At 44.8% G+C, this 22,698-nt stretch overlaps 1 protein-coding gene across 1 annotated transcript in view; it reads left to right on the forward strand.

Annotated features, from left to right (window-relative positions):
- HM13 (histocompatibility minor 13) overlaps positions 1-22,698 on the forward strand; it is a 34,659-nt gene that overhangs the window by 2,796 nt on the left and 9,165 nt on the right. Inside the window, 8 exon segments of the mRNA XM_020990684.2 lie at positions 3,080-3,178; positions 6,509-6,591; positions 16,421-16,509; positions 17,690-17,775; positions 17,919-18,044; positions 18,585-18,642; positions 20,369-20,452; positions 21,891-21,927. Coding sequence (XP_020846343.1) covers positions 3,080-3,178; positions 6,509-6,591; positions 16,421-16,509; positions 17,690-17,775; positions 17,919-18,044; positions 18,585-18,642; positions 20,369-20,452; positions 21,891-21,927 — 662 coding nt within the window.

Genomic DNA, 22,698 nt, shown 5'->3' on the forward strand with positions numbered 1-22,698 from the left:
CTATTTAAGATCTTGAAGTAGTCCAGAAACCTAACTTATTTTCTGTGGCTTAAAGAAACTGCCAGATAAGATCCAACATCTGAATTGCCAACCAGATTTTAAAATAGTTAGTCTGACGTTATAAAAACCTGACATAGGAAAACTGGAAACTTATAATGATCCTCTTCACAGAGAACAGAACACCCACAGGCTATCTCTATGTAGCACCAACTTAAGAAGGAGAGATTTACATCAATTAAAAAAGTTATAGTAGATCAGAGCTTTGAGACCATTAGGTCTCCAGCCTTCTCAGTTAACAGAGGAAACTGAGGCTCCGAAAAGTGAGGTGAGGCTATATCAGGACTCTATTCTTGGTCTTATATTTCTAAGAACAACATAGTTGCCATTATGCCTTTCTGCCTTTTACAAATTACCTATACCAAATAATGTTTGTTGAACTCTTTTCTGCAGACAGATACTAGGCTGTCCACACTATAAGCCCTGTAATAATTTTAATGAGTTTAAGGAAGTCACTTGTAATAACTCCTTTTTGCAGGTAGGAAGAGCAGCAGAGAAGATGAAGGCCTTGGCCCAGGTTACATAATAAGACAATACCAAGGATAGACTTCAGGCCTCCTAGGCTTTGCTGCATGGGAGAGGGAAAAAATGAAGCCCTGCTGCCCAAGTTTGTCTCTCTTTCAGAAGGGAATGGCAAACCCAGAGCAGTGAGTTATGAGTTCTTGGGCTGGTTCCTACCCATCCTCAAACTTTAAACAACTTCAGGTCTTCTGACTAAAGTACCTGGGGGAAAAGATGTGTTCTGGGGGCATACCATTGCCCTTGCTTTAAACCCTATATCCTTTTAGCCACAGAAAAGCAATTAAAGGCATACTGGGAAATGTCCAGCCCAAAGGGGAAAAAAACCTGGGTTCTAGTCCTGGCTCTGCAAACCTCATGATGCTTGTTTGCTGTAAGCATCAGCAAGTCACTTCTCTGTACTATAGTTTCTCCATCTCTAAATTCAAGGAGAAGGGAGAGGTGCAGCAGTGAACTAGGTAACCTCAAAGCTTCCTTCAGGTTCAGAATCTATTAATCTGATACCTTTCTACAGCACCCTGGGATCAGGGAGGCCTGCTCTCCCCTTGGAATACAAGAATCTAGAGCCTTTTCCTTTCACTCCTTCAGAGCTAGTCTGATGTGTGTGTGTCCTTCCTCTTCTGAGAGTGGAGCATCTTCTGTTGACTAGAATGGATCTGATGGCCTGATTTAAATTGCTTTATTAATGTGTGCCAAAGGTATTTGTGTTTTGGAGGGAGCAGTGCCATCACCAAAAAAAAAAAAAAGGAATCTGTTGGTGAATTTCTGCCTTCATCGATAAGCCAGTGGGGCAGATGAGAACCTTCCCTGAGGCGTAGGTCTTGTGGCCTGCTTGGGCAATGATAAGGCAGGCTGGAACAATTGGAAGAACACTGGACTTCGGGTTAGAAGGCCTGTGTTTGAATTCTGACCCAGCCCTTAAACTACCTGTGGGATGTGACCTCTCTGTTAGCAGGTGTCAGCTTCTTCCTCATGTGTTCAACAGTCCAGCCAAACTGATCCTACGTGTGCTATTCCATATACATGGTATTTCCTCTCTTGTCGTAGTTCCTTTCCGTGGACTAGCCCCCATACCTGGGATGCTTTGTCTTCACAAGCATCTCTTAGGATCGCTAGTTTCCTTCAAGGCTTAGTTCTAGAGTATAAGCCTTGCACTAAAGGCCTCTCTTGATTTCTCAATATCCTCCTGAACCTATTTTGTATTTATCTTGTTTATCTTTCATATTTACTTATCTCAATACATATTCCACTCCCACTCCCTCCTCTTCTTGCCCCCATCACCATCTCCCCCCCAGAGATTTTGATTTTTGTCTTTGTATCCACAGGACCTATCAGGTATTATGTGTTTAATAAATATTTATTGAATTGAGAGGGTTGGGGATCTAAGGCCCTTTCCAGTTCTAAATCTCAAGATCCTCTGAAGCCCAATATCTCATTTCCACAATTCTTTCTTAGCTGGAAGGAACCTTAGAGGTTATCCCATCCAACCCTGCCTGGAATATGAATCTCCTCTTTAGCATCCCCACAGGTGATCATCCAGTGATGGGGACCTCATTCCAGTACAATCCGTCGTGGAATAGCTCTAATGGTTAGGAAGTTCTTTCTTATATTGAACTGAAAGCTCCCTACAGTTGTCTCAGTCCCATCCAGTGGGCCCAGTACTGGCCTTCAGAGCCATACGAAACAAGCCCTCCATATGATGGCTGTTCAGGTGCTTGAACCATAGATTGTGTCTCCTCTAACACTTCTTCAGGGTAACTAGCTCTAGTTCCTCCCGTGGATCTTTCTTTAGCTTTTCGATTTCCCTCTTGAAATAACGTGTCCATAGCAGAACATAGTATTGCAGGGATGACCTAAGCAGGACAGAGAACGTCATCACCTTATTCCCTATGTTTTACCTCTTTTAATACAGTGTGAGGACATTAGCCTTTTTGGTGGCCTCATCACATTTCTGGGTAATACTGACTTGGTAATTCTCTAAGGAAGCCCTCTCCCAGGTTATTTTTCACATAAATTGCTGTATGACCAGAGCTTACCATCCTGTACTTTGTATTGATGAGAAGAAACATCATGTAGTGGAAAGGGAGCTAGAACTGGGTTAAAATTTTAGCTTGATATTATCACTTATCAATTCTGTGACTATAAGCAAGTCATAGGTACATAAATTTAGAATTGGAAAGGATTTTAAAAAGTCATCTAGTCCACCACACACACACATTTTACAGAGAAGAAAAAGTTAAGTTATTGGTGCAAGGTCACAGAGGTCATCAGTAACAGAATTGGGGTTTGAATCCAGACCCTCTGACTCATAATACAGCCTTTTTCTGCTATGCCAAGCTGCCTATAACCTCTAGAAATCTTCATTTCCTTCTCTGTAAAATGCGAATAGTAATCCTTGCAATCTCTACCTCACAGGATATTCAGGAAATCACAGTGTAAATTTTAATAGGAATAGAGGAACACCTGATTTCATGACAAGCCAATGCTCTTCTTCTGATTGCAGAATGCCTCAGATATGCCAGAGACCATTACCAGTCGAGATGCTGCCCGGTTTCCCATCATCGCTAGCTGCACACTTTTAGGCCTCTACCTCTTCTTTAAAGTGAGTTCTTTGCTTCTGATCTGGATACATACTTATTTCTGCCTTCCTTGGTCCTTTCGTGGTCTGGTTCCCCCCTGGGAAATGTGGAAGAGGAAGGACTACCAATCACAAGGACTTGATAAGATAAAACCAGCCAAGGGCCTTCCAGAGGGTCAGATGTGGACTTTGCCACAGGCTAAGCCCGTTATGGTTGGGAAGTATGAAAGGGGCCAGACACAATGCCATAAGTGAGAATGAAGGGCTAGAATGAGAGAGAGAATGTGTGTGTGTATGTGTATGTGTATGTGTGTGTGTGTGTACATATATATATACACACACAAATATATATACACATACATAGAGAGAAATTGTGCTTTGGGAATTTCAATTCAACAAACATTCATTAATCACTTTATACAGGGCACTGGGGCAAACAGGCAGGTAGATACAGAGAATATAGCTTTCATGTAGCTTTTAGCTTAGGAGGGAGAGGTGGCAAAAGATAGAACACATAACTGAGATCATGAAGAGAAGTTTATAAGAGGAACAAACAAAGTGTTCTGCAGAGCTGGAGGAAGGAGCAGTCATTTTGACTATGGATGAAGGATGGCTTGCTGGAGGAGGTGACATTTGAACTGGGCTTTGAGAGGGTTGGTTATGGGATTTTATCAGGTAGAGAGGGAGAGCAAGAGCGAGAGTGGGTATTCTGAGTACAAGCAAAGCTGGAAGGAGGAAACATGCAAGGCTGTAGCCATTCTGTATGGCAGGAGTCAGGGAGCAGAGTGTAAAGATAACTGGTATTGGTGTCAGGGAGGTCAGCCACGTTCCGAAACATGAGGTCAGGAATCCAGGCCGGAGAGTCTGGGCAGGAGTCTGTCAGGAAGATGCAGATCAGAGTCTTAGCCTTTGCTTCCTTCTATGAAGGGGACCATAGATAGGTTTTAGGCAGTTGTGAATTTGGCTGAGGAGAAAAGTTACATCTTTATTTCAGCATAACCAGTTTCCTTGGTAATCCTATGTATTTATCCATTAAAAACCATTCTAAGAAGGGATCCATAGCCCTCACCAGATTACCGTATTGGTCTTTGGGCCAAAAAAAAAGTTAACCCCTGTTTTAGCAGAAAGAGCCTGAAAGGGAAAGCATTCAAACAAAGAAGAAGTAGGACAGAGAAAAAATTGGGGAGTTACAGAGATTAGAAAATCTTCATGATTAAATTCATTTCCGTAAACATTTATTAAATTCCTACTCTGTGCAAGGGAGAGCTAGGAAACCTGGCTTTCATTCTAGACAGCAGGCTACAATGAGTGATGCTAGTAATATAGTTAATGTTAATACAAAATACTTTGTTTTTGTCAGCCCTGAAAGGAATAGAGGGTATGCTAAGATTTTCATCTCCAGTTTTACAGAGCAGGCAAAGTGATCACACAAGATTTTATAGCTAGGAAATGGCAAAGCCAAGGCTTGAAAGATCCTAGACCTACTGACTCCTAACTTTGGAACTCTTCTTCGTATGCCAAGCTTCCTCCTTTGCATAATTAAAAGGAGACCCTTGGGAGTCTGTCAGGTTCCTGGCGAGACAGTGACTAGTCATAAGACAGCCATTATGTTATATTGAGAGACAGCACAAGGCAGGGGAAAGACCGACGATCTTGGAGTCAGGAGACCTGGGTCACAGTCCGTGCTCTGACACTAGCAGTGTTTCTCTGAGCAGTTCACTCACTCACACACTCTCTCTCTCTCTCTCTAGAATGCAGTTTCCCCACCTATAAAATAGAGGGAATAGTATTTACCCTACCTACCTCATAAGGTAAAGCATTTGTTAAACCTGAAAGCATCATAGAATGAGGAGCTATTATCTCATCCTCCAGACACCCCTGGGAGATGGGGAAAGCTAGTATTGCGGAGAAAGGTTTGGGAGTTATTATATACTGGAAACCTCCTTTTTTCCCTTGAGGGTTGCCAATGTGGGCTTTCTCCAAGGGGGAGAATGATGAGTCAGTTATGAATGGGAAGTTAAACTGTAAGGTCATGCTTGTTGAATTGCAGTTCCTGAAGGTCTTCAGCACGCCTCATTGGTTCCACCCATTTATATCTCACCTGTCACTGAGGGTATAGTCTCCCAGAGGAATAGGGGAAACCCAAAACACATATAACTGTGATACAGTGAAAAGGTTAAATGAGAACAGAGAAGCCAAGGCAAACTGTTCTGAGAAGTTTGAAGAGGAAATACTGCTACTGGGGAGGGATGGGCTATTAGGAAAGACTTAATGAAGGAAGTAGCACCTGTGTTGGGCTGTTGGGTCTTGAAGGAAGTGAGAGCTTCAGCAAATAGAGATAGGGCTGTGGGGGTAGGGGCAGGAGGGAGTGAGAGAAAGAGCATTGTAGGCATGGAGTACAGTAATGAGCAAGAGGACGGAAACAAGAGGGAACAGGACAGGAACAGAGGAGAGCAAATTGTCCAGTTTGGCTGGAACATAGCGTATGAAAGTAAAGGGGGAAAGTAAAAGATAAAGGCCAAAAGAGGAGTTGAAGTTAGACTGGAGAGAGCATAATACCCCAGGACCCCGGTATAATCTGGTTTTAATTATTGTCTGTTTGGGCACATGCCCTATCTGTCTGTTAAACTGTAACCTCCACGAAAGCGATACTGGGTCAGTTTTATCTTTTAGTACCTCCTACCCCTTCAAGCTCATTGCTTTACAATACAGTAGTAGATGTTTAATAAGTGTGTATTGACAATGACTACAGTAACATAAAGAAAAATAACATTGACATATGTAACAACTCTGATCAGTGCAGTGACCAACTGCTCTACAGAGGGTTGGTGGACTAGAGGTGCAGAATAAGGCAAATATTGGCAGACATGGCCAAGACGTTGCTTTGTTTTACTTAATTATACTTCCTTTTTACAGGGAGGGTTTGATTGGATGAGGGAAGAGTCACTGGAAGTGACAGTGATGTTTAAAAAGAAAAAGCAGCAATGAAGGATCTTTTTAATGGGTATTGAATAAAGATAGAAGTAGAGATCTTTAGCAGCAAAGCCTTCCTTCCTGATCTGAATAAAGCTAGGATGTATCCTACTGATGACCCTGGGTTGGGGCTTTGGAGAGCCATATTTTTGGTCTCCCTCTTTCCCCAGCCACAGAAACCACAGGGAGCCGGGGGACACCTGAGATTGCCTAGAGCCCTTGGCCCCATTCCTGTTTCTCCTGCCACAGAGCAGTTATGCCAGGCCTGAAATGAAAAATGGTTAGTAAGAGTGGGAAGCAAGTCTTAGCTTTAGTGGTAGCCACAGGGAAACATGCTTTCAACCACCTGTGTGTGTATATTTGCTTCTGTTTCTACCTCAGATCTTCTCTCAAGAGTACATCAACCTCTTGCTCTCCATGTATTTCTTCGTGCTGGGGATCTTGGCTCTCTCTCACACCATCAGGTAATGGGGACCAATCCTCTTCCACAGACGGGTAGCAGTTTTCTCCCAGGGGAGGATGAGGGATTTCACAACTGCCACAATCGTGGCAGCAGCTCATATTTGTATTGCCATTTAAAATTCACAAAGCACTTTTCTCACAAAAGCCCTGTATGGGAGGTAGTAAAAGCACCCCCACTTTACAGATGAGGAAACTGAGGCTCAGAAATGTAGAGCGACTTGTGCAAAGCACACATCTGGTAAGTGTTAAGAGCTGGGATTCAAGCCAAGGTCTCTCCTGGTCTGAAGTCTAGCACTCCACATGCTGCCTGTCATGAGCAAATATTTATTGAGCACCTACTCTGTGCAGAGCCCTGGGCTTTCTTCTAGAGATGGTAGAGGCCTCAGCAGAGGGCAAAGACAAGGTCTATCACCAAATAATAGAATGTAGCATGTCAGAGCTAGGGGCCTTAGAGAGCATCTAGTCCAGTCATTCTCTAGATGCACTCAGGGGGCTCCTATGGAACTTGAAAACCTTTCAGGGGATCTATGAGGTCAAAACTATTTTCATAATTATTCTGAGACATTTTCACTTTTTAGAGTCTTTGAAACCCTGTGGTCACTCTCTCTGTAAAGAAAAATCAATCTGGGCTAGGAGAAAGAGCCTCTAACACATAGGTTGAGGGATTGGTGGGGTGCCCTCAGGATCCAAGCTAGGGAGTGGTAGGTTTATTCTTCTCCCATATACCAGACACCAAAGTCAGTGGGCTAGAGTCTAAGAGACAGACTCTGAAGAAGAATGATTCTGTTGTATACTCATTCAGTTGAGCAGGGACTCTGACTGTAAGTTCCATGAGAGGAGAGACCATGAGGGAAAGAATCTTAGAATTCGTTTAGTCAAATAGGTTTTTGTTAATTATAAAAAAAAACATTTTTAATACAGTAAATATTGATAGATATAACCCATATAAACAGAAGCTCTTTCAAGGTTCCTCAGTAATTTTTAAGAGTGCAAGGGGGTCCTGAGGCCAAAAAGTTTGAGAACAGTTGCTCTGATCTAACCCCTATGCTTTACAGAAAAAGAAATTGAGGCCTGCCTAAGATTATACCAAGAGTGAAAAGTAGAGCCAGGATCAAAATCCATACCTCCTGATTGCTGGCCCAGTTCTTTTTACACCATGCCCTGTTCCCTCGTAACACTCTTCTCAGGGTGCTCTGGGGTAGCGACAACCTTTCTACCTGATCTCAAGAAAGCACAGTATTTATTCTTTGCCATGGGGAATTGTGGCATGATATGAGACCCTCTGTAGAGCCCAGCTGACTCGTTATTGCAAGAGTGTGTGACAGGTTGCACTCATTTGACCAAGACCTCATCTCTATTACATCTCAGGAAGCTGGGCAGCCTGAAGATCTTATCGTGCTTTCAGTTTCTGCAAGTCATGTTGTATCTGGACCCTTCTCACTCATCAGGGCTTTCCTCCTAGTGCTTCCTTCCTTGTGAGAAAAGCACCAGACCTTCATTTTAAAACATTTAGGCTCATGTGTCCTGCTTCCTCTTTTGACCCTCAGTGTGCCTCGGGGAGGAAGGGTAGCCCTGGAATTCCCATAGTGGAAAGAACACTGGGTTTTGGAGTCCAGTGGGCCTGGGTCTGAATCTAGGTCTCTTCCTTAGTTCTCTTGTGATGCTGGACAGGGGTTTCTTTCTGAGCCTCAGATTCTTCTTCTATTTAAAAAAAAAACACAGTTAAATTTGAGGACTTGTAAGTACCCTGCCAGTTATCAATCCTATGATAACCTGTGATCTGGGTTTGAATTCCGGCTTTGCCCCTCTACTAGCTGGGGCACTGGGGAAAGACCTAGAAAGCAGTCAGAGACCCAGCTGCCCAAAGTTCTCTGGAAGACTTTGCACTGCCATCAGTTCCTCTCTCTGGACCTCAGTTTTCTAATCTGTAAAACGTGTGTGTGTGTGTGTGTTTTATATATACATATAAAAAACATGTATATATGTGTGTATATGTATGGGTGGGTGGGTGTGTATATATATATATATATATATATATATATGTATACAAGTATAAAATCTCTCCCCTGCCCTCCCATTTATATTGTCAGGCCTGAGTGACATGATGGGACAGAAAGCGTAAAGTACCATAAGAACATTAAGTACTCTTATTATTTGGGGGGAATTTGACCCACAGTTCTGCCAGTTTAGAGAAACTTCCTCCACCAGTAATGCAGATATTTGATTCACCTCTGACTCCACGTCCTGGAGAGTCACGTGAAGCACTGAGAGGTAAAGTCACCCAACCAGGGGTGTTAAAAGTAAGGTTTAAAGGCTAGAGTTTACCAACTCCAAGGTTGGCCCTGTCTCCCCTGCTGTTGCCAAGGTGTATCGAATTGTATGGTGTATCAAAGCCCTGAGCCAAGTGTCAGGATGGACACTGCCCTTAGCATACCATGAGGTACCCATTTCAGCTCAGAATCTATTCACTCTTGTCTCCAGTACGTGGTATTGCAGCTCTGCCTCATAGAGTTGTAATGAAGAAAACACGTGGTGAACTTTCATGTGCTGTAGAATGTGAGGTGCTGCTGCTATTGCTAGTAATAGTAGTGAAAAATCAAATATGGCACTTCCCAAACAAGAATTCAGATCTGTCACAAGCAGCAGCCAGTGTCCCACTTGGAAAAATTGTGGAGTCTTCCAAGAGATCTTTTTTGAGGTATTTCCCAGTCCACTGCAGCTGCTTTTAGGGACTCAGAAGTTTTCACATTCAGTGATGCTAAAAGCAGTAGACTTTTATTGCAAGTTCATTTTAACTCATGAAAAGGAAGGACAAGGCTTAACTTGAGATATCCAAAGCTATGCAAGGGAAGAGAGGTCCAACACAAAGGATCCATCCAGATCACTTTCTTCTTTTTTTTTTTTTAATTCTTTTTAGGCAATTGGGGTTAAGTGATTTGCCCAGGGTCACATAGCTAGTAAGTGTTAAGTTTGGTCTGAGGCCGGATTTGAACTCAGGTCCTCCTGACTTCAGGGCTGGTGCTCCACCACCAGCCACCTAGCTGCCCCTTTTATCTCAGGCTCCCCCTTTTTTTTTTTCTATTTTTGGTAGGCAGTGGGGTTAAGTGACTTGCCCAGGGTCACACAGCTGGTTAAGTGTCAGATGTCTGAGGTTGGATTTGAACTCAGGTTCTCCTGACTCCCGGCCAGTGCTCTGTCCACTTGCGCCACCTAGCTGCCCTAGATCACTTTCACTATTGACAGATTATACCAGGTGACAGCCACTAGTGGGAGAACAGGACCCAGACATGGGGACAAAACATCCATGCCACAGTTGGCTAAGGGACTTTGCTAGGTGTTGGGTAAGGTGTTCTTCAGCTTATAGCAAGAGAAGGGAAGAAACTGATGATCCCACATGATAAAGCCCATTAGATCTGGTACCCAGAACCTAGGTTCTCTTCTGTCTTTGTTCAGTGCAGAATGAATCCTGTCTCACCACAGGACAATAGATAGGGAGGGATAGAGTCTCTCACATGTATCTGATTAGTTTCCTATCTCTGATATCACAGTCAGGGAAGCCACTTAGTGAGCTTGTATAGTGCGTGGAAGTTTTTGGCATGTAAAGTTCCAGGAGTAGTAGAAGATTCCAGAAACAGAAAGAGAATGCCAGGTAGGAGCTTAGAGCAGACACAACCTATAGTAAGAAAGGCTCAGCTTAAAATAGACAGGTTTTTCCGACTGCCACCCCTTACTGACTTAACTGCACAGCTATGCACAGTTGCACCCCGAGACCTTCCTGGCCACCTGGACTTGCCAGAGAGTAGCGATTCTTAAGCATCTTTTGCTCCTAGCACAGTATTTATTCTTTGCCATGGGGAATTGTGGCATGATATGAGACCCTCTGTAGAGCCCAGCTGACACGTGATTTCAAGTGTAAGTTCCCTACAGTTTCTGGAAGGCGTGGTGGAAACTGATGGTACAGCCTGGCCATACTCTTTGAGAATCACCAATGTAAAAGGCTCGAAGTGAATCCCCACCATTCAAGCAGTGAGTCCTGGGGTATTGGATTCAAGGTTTATGACCTTCTTTTCTTAACTGATTCCTAAGGCATAGGAAAGAGGTGGAAAAAAATTTGAAGTGTTAGCAAACCCAGTCATGTTTAGGGGGAAAGGTTCTCTAGTACACCCACCCCAACCCAACACTGTTGGAAAGATACAACCTAAAGGCTTGTATTAGCTCTGATTTAACTATATAACAAGCTCCGAGAGCAGAGGTGGGGAACCTGTGGCCTTGAGGCCCTTGGGTGCAGCCTTTTGACTGAATCCAAGTTTTACAGACCAAATCCTGTTATTAAGGGGATTTGTTCTGTGAAGTTTGGATTCAGTCAAAGTATTGCACTTGAGAACCTGGAGGACCACATGTGACCTTGAGGCCAAGGGTTCCCCACCCCTGCCCTAGAAGCAGACTCCCTAACTCTGCCACATACCAGGGCCTCATCCTTTGTTATCAGCATGTTTCTCTAAGGGACCTTTTACCACCCTTTGACTTGGGACTGTGTATTACATTTGCCTCTTTGCTAAAGGTTGATCCCTAGTGTTGATCCCTAGTAAAGACTGAGTCCAAAATTGCCTGTCCATGAACTATTATCTTCCCACTCTCCAAGGGGTATCATAGACTTATGATTGGCCAAGTTGGAGAGCTATTCTTTTCAAGGGAGGGAAGGAGCCTTTTCAGAAGGGTCCTGCCATCACCTTTATGAGGCCATTCCTCTCCAAACCTCACTGTTCCCATTTCAACCCCTGGGATTCATTCAGTAATCAGAGGTGATATTCGAAACTATCACTTTGGCTTCCATGAGCAATAATTAGCAGCCTCCTGATAGAGTTCCCCTATTGGAGTGTTGCATTTCCCCACGTCAGCAATCCCTGCCACCAGTTTGGTCCTCTGTTTCGTTAAGCCCCTATTTGTGTATGTAGGGATAGATGTGCTATGAAGTTTGTGGAACCCGGTATATGGAACTAGGATCACAAGCATACTGTGTGCTGAGATGCCATGTAGCCACTTAACATCAGTTCTGCCACTTGATAGCAGTAGGTAAGCCATTCTCTGAACAGTATCTCGGCTAGAGAAAGGAAAAATGTGTTGATACAGTAAGAAAAACATGGTTTTAGTTACTGTTGCCCAAAGGCACTATTGGAACTGAACTCTGAGGTGATTAAGTGTCCTAGACAGTCCAGTCCAGTTTTTAGCTCCATTTGATTTGTTGTTCATTTGTGTCCAACCCTTCCTGAGCCCATTTGGGGTTTTCTTGGCAAAAGTACTGGAGTGGTTTGCCATTTCCTTCTCCAGATCATTTTACAGGTGAAGAACTGAGGCAAATGGGGTTAAATGACTTGCCCAAGGTCACACAGCTAGGAAGTATCTGAAGCTGGATTTGAACTCAGGTCTTTGTGACTCCAGGCCCAGTGCTCTATCCACTGAGCCACCAGCTGCATTATTTAGTCTGTTTTAGCTAGTTTAATACCTAACAAATTGATGGTCATGTGCCTTAAAGGAAAATGCTTGTAGGAGCAGAAAAGGATCCTCGGGGGGAGAAAAAATATTCCATGAGTTCTAGACTGTAAGATACCTAAAGATTCCCCCCCTTTCTTACTTTCCATTGACAATACTTTATTGTCATTGCTTTAGTTCACCAGGGTTGCTCAGGTTAAATGAAGAATTCTTAAACTGTCAACTCGTGAGGATTTGAACTTGAGTTTGTTTCTTAAATCTCCAGCCTAATAGCCACTCCACAGTGTGAAGTGTGTGTGTGTGTGTGTGTGTGTGTGTGTGTGTGTGTGTGTGTGTGTGTGTGTTTTGATGTCAGTCTCCTGCATAGCACTCTTGCTCTGCTTTACCTGCCTGGCATGCAGGTTACCCTGGGTACTCAGCAGTTGGAGCTTAAGCTCCATTGGAGTTCTCAAAGGTTCTCCCAAGCTACAGAGTCATCAGGCCCAGTCTACAGCTGGTCCTTAGGGCAGGCAGTGCCTGAGCACCTACCTAACTGCATTCAAAGCTGACCCTCTTCAGAACCCCAAACAGGAAAGGAGAGCTGACAGATGGAATGACAGGCAGGATCCCGAGAATCCTTGAGAGGCCAGAGCACTGGACTGAGTCTAATAAGGATAGAGATAAATGAGGGGCTCCTGGCCCCAGAATAAGATGTAGGAGTCCTGGAAAGAAAGGAGCTGTCCTGAAAAGAATTGGGGGGTTTTAATGGCTTGCAAGCTCAATATGAAGCAGCAGTGTGACATGTCAGCTAAGAAAGCTAATGCAATGTTGGGCTTCAGCAAGAGGATAAATTGTCCAAAAATAGAGAGCACCAGACCCACTGACCTCAAGCCTCATCAGACCTCATCTGGAGTATCAAGTTCAGTTCTGGCTGCCAGGCTTTAAGAAGCACATTGATAAATAAGCCGGCAGGTTAAAAGAGGAAGGCAGCCAGGATGGCAAAGAGCCCCGAGTCCTGAGTCCTTGTCATGAGGATCATGAAGGAAGTGGGTATGTTTAAGCCTGAAAAAAAGATGCAGAGGGGACACGATGGCTGTGCTTAAGCACTTGAAGGTCTGTCGGGTTGTTCTGTTTGGCCTCAGAGGCCAGAACCAGGAGCACTAGGAGGAAGTGGCAAAGAGGCAACTTTACACTCAATGTCAGAAAACACTTTCTAGTGATTAGAGCTGTCCAGAGGTAAAATGGCTTGCCTCCAGAGCAGCGATTCTCAAAATACGGTCTGGGTTGCTCATAAAGCCCGGGCTCTGGGGATTCCCTGACTCCAGGCTTTCTGAGATCCCCTTTGGAGGCCAGGATGGGGATTGTGAGGTCAAAACTTTTCATACTACTAAGAGTTAAATTTCTAATAGTGTAGGTAATGATAGCTTTAAGCCACAAATCCAAAAGCTTTCTGGGGGCCTTCAGTAATTTTTAAGAGTATAAAAGGGTTCTGAGACCAGAAAGTTTGAGAGTCACTGCCCTAAATGTATTAGGTTCCCCTCCTTGGAGGTCATCAGGCCAAGGCTAGAGGACCACTTATGGAATATTTCTTAGTCGGGGCTGCTTTAGCTTATAGGTTAGACAAGATGGCCAGTGAGGTCCCTTCCAGCTCTCTGGTTCTGTGATTTCTGTGACACTGACCAAAGTTTATTAAGCACTTAACTGTACATTTGTCCAGCATCAGACATCAGACGTAAAACAGCCAAAACACTCAAAGTTTTGGTCATCCTGATTGTTCCCACTCTTTGTGTAATGTGTATGGTCAGGGCTTCCGAGTGATCCAGCTTAACCCTGATTTCTGTTCTGGGTTCCCTTAAAATTATTTTTTCACTCTTCTCTGGCTCTCTTCTTGGCAGCACATTTCAAAAAGATACTCCCATGCACACACACACACACAAACCTCACAGCAGAGTATAACCACTTTTTCAAAGCAAAGCCTCTTCTTCCCAGTTTGAAAACATTTTAAGTCACACCCACATCAGGTTTATGTTGTAGTTACAACCCACCCTTCCCACTTCCCAAGTTAGGCCTTCTTAAGTGAACTGGCCTGAGCAGGGGTCAGCTAAAGCGTGACAACCACCATCCTTGAAGCATTCTCTCTGCCTCTGGGCTCCTGGCTGACAGATAAGCATTGAGATTCTTCTTGCGGGAAACATGTCAGCCCCCATCTAATCCAAACCACATACAAAAGGAGCCGCCACTCTTTCCATATTCACATCTGCGCGAACACCTTCAGGGAGAGAGAAACTGCCTTCTCTCGTTAGTCCAGTTATGTACCATCCTCCCTTCCCTGCCCAGAAGAGCTTCAAAGAGGGGGTGAGTTGCAGATCCATACATGTGAGCTTATGTGAAGCTATGCATAACTGCACAGCCTGGCAGAAGGGCTTCCAAACCATTCCTCCAAAAGCAAAGCACCTTTGTGAAAATGAACAGAGGAGAATAAGAGTAAGAGCTCAGATAGGCCAGCCAGGCCCCTGTATTGCTTCCAGCCCCCTCACAACGGGAGGCTAGATTTATCAGGAATGAAAAAGAAGAGCTGCTAGGCATTAAAGGAAATCGTAACACCCAGCACTAGGACTTCCTTTCCCGCCAAACATAAAGACTTCAGCACAGTTGCCAAGAAAAAGGAGAGAGACCCACACTAGAGCCAAAGCTGTGGGAGATCCAGCATGTCCAGGGATGGCATAATCTCTGTGTCTCACTCCAGTGTCATCACCAGCTCTGGCTGTGGGAGAGAGTTTCAATCTTCATCATCAGAGTGCTAGAACAGGGGAGTTGGGCTGTCAAGAAGTAGCCGCCCCACACTTCCTGAGTCCCTGCCTGAGATGACAGAAGAAACACCTGCCCATCTGCAAAACAGAACTCACTTCCAGCACCACGTTTTTCTAGACCATTACAGAGCTTTATAGGACTCAGGGGTTTTCACAGAACAGGAAAACTGGTCAAGATACTCAAAGCAGTAGACCTTTTCAGCTTACCAAAAGAAAATGTAAGATATAACTCAGGAGGGAGCAAGGGATAAGAGTTTGGGGCAAAAACTGTTTAGATCGCAGTTGAAGGAAAGATGAGTATACCTGGGCCATAGCCCCTGCAGGAGCAGATAAATGCAACCCCAGCCCCAGATGAGGGAGTATTTGAGGATCTTGGGGAAAACGGACAATCCTCGGGCTACAACAAAAGAAAAAGGGCCTCCGTGTTACTGAAAAAAGAGCTCAGGCCCAGAGGGGAATTCATTTGCCGTAAGCATCATGTGTGGATTACCAGATTTCAGAGGATTAGAAGTTGATAAAGTAATCTGCTAAATAGAAACTAATCTGTCTTTTGATTCAGAATCTCGCAAATGTGCCAATGTGTGGAAAGAGCCCTGTGTGTGGAGTCAAGAGACCTGGGGTTTAGATTTCACTACATTGACTCTGTCATTTCCTAGAAAGCCCAGACACCTCTCTGACCTTCAGTTTCTTCTTCTATATAATTAGTACAATAATGCCTCACAATACTGCTGTGAGAAAAACACTTTGAAAGATTGTGGAAATATGTTGCTAGTTCTATGAAAATCAACTCTCCAGGCAGTGAATCCCAAAGCACTTGTGTTTCCTTGGTTCCCATCTTTTAAGCAGGAATCAGTAGTGTTCTCCTCATGTCTGAGGAACTCAGTAAGCTGTAGTCCTGTGCTGATCCCATTTTACAAATAGGTACATTGAGACAGGGGACAGGGAAATGCTCACATTTCAGTAGCACTGTGAAGTTTGCAAATTGATTTGTCATGGGTCTCATAGCAGGTGAGCAGGACAGGTAATCCTCATTTTACAGGTGAAGAAACTCAGGTCCAGAGAAGGGGGGTAACTTTAGGCCAAGGTCACATGACTAATACATGGCAGGTCTAGGACCCAGCTGTAAGCCCCTTGACTCTTGGCCTGGCATTTTTCTGCTGCTTCAGAGGAAGGTTCTAAATTCCAGCACTTAACCCTAAGTGTCAGGGCATAGAGGAGATCAAAATGGATGTGACCAATGAAACTTCCCCCACATTATCCAGGCAGCGTGTTGTATTCACTGTCCATGTGACGTTGGGCAAATCACATCACACTTCTGAGCCTCAGTTTCCTTGTCGGTAAAATGAGAGGTTGACTAAGTTCTCTCTAATGGTCTTCCTACCTTTAAATGCTGTGAACCTGTAACTCCAAGTCTGTTCTTCTTTCTGTGGGCCCTAGTCCTCAGCCAGGGATTCACCAAGCTAGGAGGAGCCTCAGGGCATCCCATCTCCCAGGCCGATGCACTCTGGTCCTGCCTGTTTTGATGTGGGTTCTGATTTCTCTTCTCTTCTAGCCCCATCATGAACAAGTTCTTCCCAGCAAATTTCCCCAACAAGCAGTATCAGCTACTCTTCACACAAGGCTCAGGGGAGAGTAAGGAAGGTAAGTCCTTAAGGCAATATCCTTGTAGGCCTATGAAGGGAATGATTGCCTTTTTATTTCTTTTTCCCTTCTTCAGTAATTTTTATCTCTGAGGCTCTCCTCAGGCTTTAGGCCACTGTGTTTGAAGCACTCCACCTGCTGCCTCTTCCTTTTCTAACCTGGACAGTGGTCCTTCCAGCTTAGGCTCTGACCTGAAGTCAGACTTTGCCCTGGTAACCTCTTGCTTGCCCAGCCTCTAAGGAGGTCTTTTCCCCTAGAAGAGCAGACATTTACTAAGCCTGAACTGTGTGCCGAAGCACTGTGTTCATAACACATACACACACACACACACACACACACACACACTCTCTCTCTCTCTCTCTCTCTCTCTCTCTCTCTCTCTCTCTCTCTCTCTTCTCTCTCTCTTTTCCTCTCTTCTCCTAGTGACCTCCCTTCCAGACCTGTTTCATTCCTGTTTATTAGAATAATAAAGGTCGGAGTCCCTGCTCTCAAAGAGCAGACTGTTCCACTTGTCTTTGTACTTTCAGCTTGGCATATGGAAGGGACAGATGCTTATTGATTTATTGATGGATGGCTAGATTGATCCTAGGAAGGTCGCCTTCCTTGGTTCCTTCCTCTGGGCAATGCCTGACCCACCATGGCCTCAGTGGTGCTTGGTTTTCACTTCTCTGGTACACTCATTATGGAATACTGTGTGTTATATCTATATCTATGTTTTATTCCCATATAAGACTCTAAGTTCCATGACAGCAACAAAGCTCATATCTTAACTAAAACTTAAATCTTCTCTGGTGTCTGGCACAGGGCTTTAAATGCCCTGTAAATGCTTAATAAATTTTGGTTGAATGAAATTGAATTGTTCTTCCTCCTACTCTTTTCTTCTGCCTTCACCTTATAGCTGCCAAGAGTTTGCGTGGTCTTATTGGTTATATCTCAGGAGAAAAGGGTTTTACCCCATACTTAATAAGGATGATTAATCATAAAAGGAGTCAATTTCTCAGCAAGCATTTCTTCTTCCTTAGTAAAATTCAGGCCCTGTAGCCCTTATCACATGCCTCTTGTTCCCCACAAATGCCAGAAGATCAGGAACACAGACTCATTCAATGGAAGGGCCTGGGCATAACAGTCTTTCTCCTCCCTTCCCTTCCTCCTCCCCGCCCCCCGCCTCCCCTTACTGCAGAAATTGTCAATTATGAATTTGACAGCAAGGATCTCGTGTGCCTGACCTTGAGCAGTATCATCGGCGTCTGGTACCTGCTAAGGAAGGTGAGGGGGTGGGGGCATGGTCTTGGACTGTGGCAGCACCCCCTTTTTCTGATGGATGGGAGGAGGTAAGAGGGAAGACACCAGCTCCGTGAGGAGTATGCTTCACCTCCTGGGCTGGGTGGGGGTCCATTATTCTCCAACAGCACTGGATTGCCAACAACCTCTTCGGCCTGGCCTTCTCCCTCAATGGAGTGGAGCTCCTGCACCTCAATAACGTCAGCACAGGCTGCATCCTGCTTGGAGGCCTCTTTGTCTATGACATCTTCTGGGTGAGCTGCCCCATGCTGGGGCTTCCTGGGATGGATGAGCTTCGGAGCCAGGCTGAAGTCCCCTCAGCTGCTCCTATTCTTAGAAAGCTTGGTTCTTGTTTCACAGAAAAAGATGTCAAAGAATGTTCAAACTGGGAAGGACCTTGGACATCATCTGCATACATAAAATGAGGGGGTTATTCTAGGTGACCTCTGAGGTCCCTTCCTGTTCTAGATCTGTGATCTCATCTAGCCTAACCTAATTTACAGAGGGAGAAACTGAGGATCAGAGAGGGGAAGTGTGACCTTCCCAGGTTCACAGCTAATCATTATCAGAGCCATGATTCAAAGGTCTCTGTTCCACCACTATAGTTTCTTAAGGTCAGTGTAACAATGCTAGTTCTTAAGTGCTCTGACCAAGGTCTGGTGGGGCAGAGGATGGAGAGGAGGTTCTGGAAAGCCCCAGCTCCTTCCTGATGATGCAAAAGTCCGTTGGTTGAACAGGGTTTGTAGGAACCTTCCTCCACGCCTCACTACCTTGTGGGTCTCTCTTACTCCTAGGTTTTTGGCACCAATGTGATGGTAACTGTGGCCAAGTCTTTTGAGGCACCCATAAAATGTGAGTAAACCCGAGCCCAATATCCCCTGGGCCCTGTTCTCTTTAGTGACCAGCAGCATTCTCAGGGCTAAGCTCTTGCCCACTGAGAGCCTCAGCCCAGCTCTGCTACTAATAACATCTCACTGGGCAACAGCTTCTTATATTTTCCAAAGAACTTTTCTATCCATTCTCTCATTTGATCCATCTTTGTAAGGAAGACAGGGTAAAGGTTATCCCCATTTTTGTTGATGAGGAAGTTGAAGCCTAGTTGAGGAGCAGGTAGGCGGCACAGTAGATAGAGTACTGGCCCTGGAGTCGGGAGAACCTGAGTTCAAGTCTGGCTTCAAACACATAATACTTACTAGCTGCGTGACTCTGGGCAAGTCATTTAACCCCAATTGCCTCACGCACACACAAAAAAATTTTAAATTAAAAAAAAAAAGCCTAATTGAGGGAAGTGGGATCTCACCCATCCTGTGCATGCACAGTTGATTTTTTTTTTTAAGCCCAGGTGCAGAGGAGACAAAGATAATGTTATTAGGGGAGGAAGGATGCAGACAACAGTATATTAGAGGCCATGGTTGGGAGTGGGCATAGGCAGTGGGAAAGCCCACCCTACTCAACCTCAGAGCTTCTGCTCCGAGGGCTGTCCCAGGCACAGGCCCTTAATTGCCAGGTGTGGGGTCCAGTATTTCAAGGTCCCGGTGTCCTTTCTTCCTTTGAAATTGGGCCCATTGCCCTTTGCTTGGGCATGTCTGAGTATAACTATCCAGTATCACCTGTAGCAAAACTGAATTTACAGAATCTTAGCTTTTAGGGGTGGAAGGAACTTAGAGATCATCTAGCCCACCTCCTCCATAATAACTACTACTAAAAATATTAACAATTCAGGGGCAGCTAGGTGGCACAGTGGATAGAGCACTGGCCCTGGATTCAGAAGGACCTGAGTTCAAATCCGGCCTCAGACACATAACACTTACTAGCTGTGTGACCCTGGGCAAGTCACTTAACCCCATTGCCTAGCCAAAACAAAAAATAATTCATACTTACATAGCATTTTACCAAGCATTTTTCTAATAGTGGTCCTGTGAAATAAGATATGCAGCTATGGTTATCCTCATTTGAGTAGCAAAGACCTCAGAGTTCATCCAGTTCAATAACCTTTTTTAAGAGATAAGTAAACTGAGACTGAAAAATTAATGATGATGATGATGATGATGATGATAGCTAGCATTCATAGAGAGCTTTAAGATTTACAAAGCCCTGTATATATGCTATTTCTTTTGATCCTCACTGCAGCCTATGAGATGTTGTTATCCCCATTTTACAGATGAGGAAACTGAGACAAAAAGGATTAAATGGTTTCCCTGGAGTCACACAGCTAGTAAAAATATATGGCTAGATTTGAACTTGGGCCCTCCTAACTTCAGATCCAGTGTTCTTACCCAGATTGATACCTATCTACTGCAAGTCATGGACCTCTGACTTCAGTTCCAGTGTTCTTTCCATGGCATCATACTGCCTTGAAAAGAAAGGGAGAAAATGGAGGGCCCAAAGTAGGAAAGTGCTTTGTAAGAGACCTAATGTGTGAATCCATTAATTGAGGGCTCTCCCTATTTCTCAAAGTTGTTATTTGAGCTTATCAAACATGGGAACTCCATCATCAGTGTATTCTACCCTGCTCTTTCCTAGGAGATTTACCTAACTAATAGCTAAGGCCCTTCCCCCTCCTCCTTTTTCCCTGCAGTGGTTTTCCCCCAAGACCTGTTGGAAAAGGGGCTGGAGGCTGACAACTTTGCCATGCTGGGGCTGGGAGACATCGTCATTCCAGGTAATGCTTGAAGTTTGGGAGCGAGTGGGAAAAGCAGTCAGTAATCAGAGGACAGTCTGTCCTGAGAGAGAGGACACAGTAACAACTTCACTCTCCCCCCATCCACCAGCCCGAGTTTCTTCCTTAGACTCCTTTTTCCTAGTATAGTTCCTGACAAAACACTTTTACCACTGTTATCTTCATCTTCATACATGTTTTGTGGAAGAGGCTAAGTAAATGTTATCTACATTTGGCACATGAGGAAACTGAGGCCCAAAGAGTACATGCTTTGGCCAGTTGATTAATGTTGGAGTTGGAACTCCAACCCAGATTTCATGCCACAGGACAAGCCATGCAATTTCTAGGGTAAGCAGTTTTCAGGGCAGGAAACCTCCAAGCAGCCATGGAGGGAAAATGCCCTTAAAAAGTTCTTTTTCTATAGGCCTGTCTGCTCTGCATCACACGGGTGCCACCCAGCCAGACTGGGAGGTCCAGAAAAGGTAACTCAGCTTCTCAGTGAATCAACAGGCCTTTGTTTCTTTTCCTGTGCCAAATGCCAAGGACTGGGCTGGAATCTGGGACCACTGCTTAAGTGTGTTTGCAACCCACCATGGGCACATATGCCCGGCCATGGATACCTGAATGGTTATGACTGAATACACGTGCATTTTGTATGTTTGACCCAAAGGGGGCATGTATGCAACTCACCCTGGACACCTAGACGTTCCTGATTGTGACTTCATGCAGGTCTGTGAGCTTGACCTTTGGTCGTGTGAGCACTGCTCAGTATGGTTGCACACAAGTGCAGGGGTGGCTGTGCTCATGGCTGTTGGGCAGGCTGGAAGAGGTCAGACTGTCTACCCTGAAGAGATGGGCTGTTGGAGGTTTTAATGAAACTAATACAGAATCAAGTGTAGTAAGCCTTGTCCTGTGAAAAAATGAAGACGCCACCTCTTTGTGGGCACTTTGCAGTTTCAAAGCCCTTTCCAGTCCATTCTCATTTGATCCTCATGACAGCCTCGTGAAAGAGGGAGTCTGGTGGTTATTATCCATTTGACAAAGAAAGAAACCAGCATGGGGAAGCAGCTTGCCCACAGTCCAGTAAGAGAGTCAGCCAGAGAGCCTGACCAAGAAGCCAAGTTCTCAGAGCCAGCATTTCTTGATGTTGGCCACCAGGTGGCGCTGTCTCCACATGCAAAGTATCAAGAATTCTGGTCTCTGCATGTCCATGGGCTCTCACTCACTCCCACCCCCATAGAAACATCTCTGCATGTACCTGGAAGGTGTCTTTTGAGTATTTTCATTGGATAGCACTGTAGAGCTCATGTGGCCCAACCCCTCTGTTTTACAGATGAAGACGATGCTCAGAGAGCTTGAGGGATAGGTTTGAGGGCTGTGTGGTACTTGCCTCCCAGGTAGCCCCCACCACCAATCTCTGACTCTCACTTTCTCCCCTCAGGTATCTTCATTGCTCTACTTCTGCGTTTTGACATCAGGTGAGCCCAGAAACTCAGGCAAATAAGAGAACTGAGGTGTCCTGAGCCAAAGCTAGCTCCAGCCACCTTCCATACTACCTCCAGCGTCCCACCTCCTTCCTCCTCCCGGAATGTTCTCATCACACTCCTGAAAGAGGGTGTCCAAGCTTTATTTGAGCCAAAACTAGGCAATGGGGAATTAGGCAGCCCTGCACCAAGTCAGACTTAGTCCCAAGGTCTGGAATATAATTATCTTAGAATTGAAAAGAACCTGAGGTACTCTGTATTCCAACTTCTTCATTAGACAGAGTAGAGGCTGAGGCAGGGTGAGGGGAAATGTTTGACCCAGGGCAGCAACCACATTCTCCTGTCTCCCAGCCCAGAGTTGCTTTGCCCTCAGGATGGAAGACAAGGGTTAATTTGGGTGGCCAAAGGCCCAGACTTAGAAAATCAGGAGAAGAATCTTAAAGGTGTTTTCCCCAGCCTTGACTAGCCAAGGCTACATTGTGGGCACTGAATAAATCTTAGTGTTGGCAGGGAGGTAGGAAAAAAGGTTGGGTCATAAAAGGAGACATGAGACTTAGTGGTAACCTCAATACTTCAGCAGTGAGTGACCATTTTTAAATCATTTTATGCAGAGCCCTGTACTGAATGGTAAGGAAACTCAAGTTTTTATAAAAACAGAGGTTCTGTCTTTCTAGAGCCCCACAGCCTAGTGACCAGTTCAGTTCAGCAGACATTTAATAGGGGTCTATCATAAAGCCCCATGCTCTTTAACTGGATTGTTCAAAA

This window comes from Phascolarctos cinereus, unplaced genomic scaffold (assembly GCF_003287225.1).
Source record: "Phascolarctos cinereus isolate Bilbo 61053 unplaced genomic scaffold, phaCin_HiC Scaffold_2;HRSCAF=192, whole genome shotgun sequence".
Taxonomy (NCBI): Eukaryota; Metazoa; Chordata; class Mammalia; order Diprotodontia; family Phascolarctidae; genus Phascolarctos; species Phascolarctos cinereus.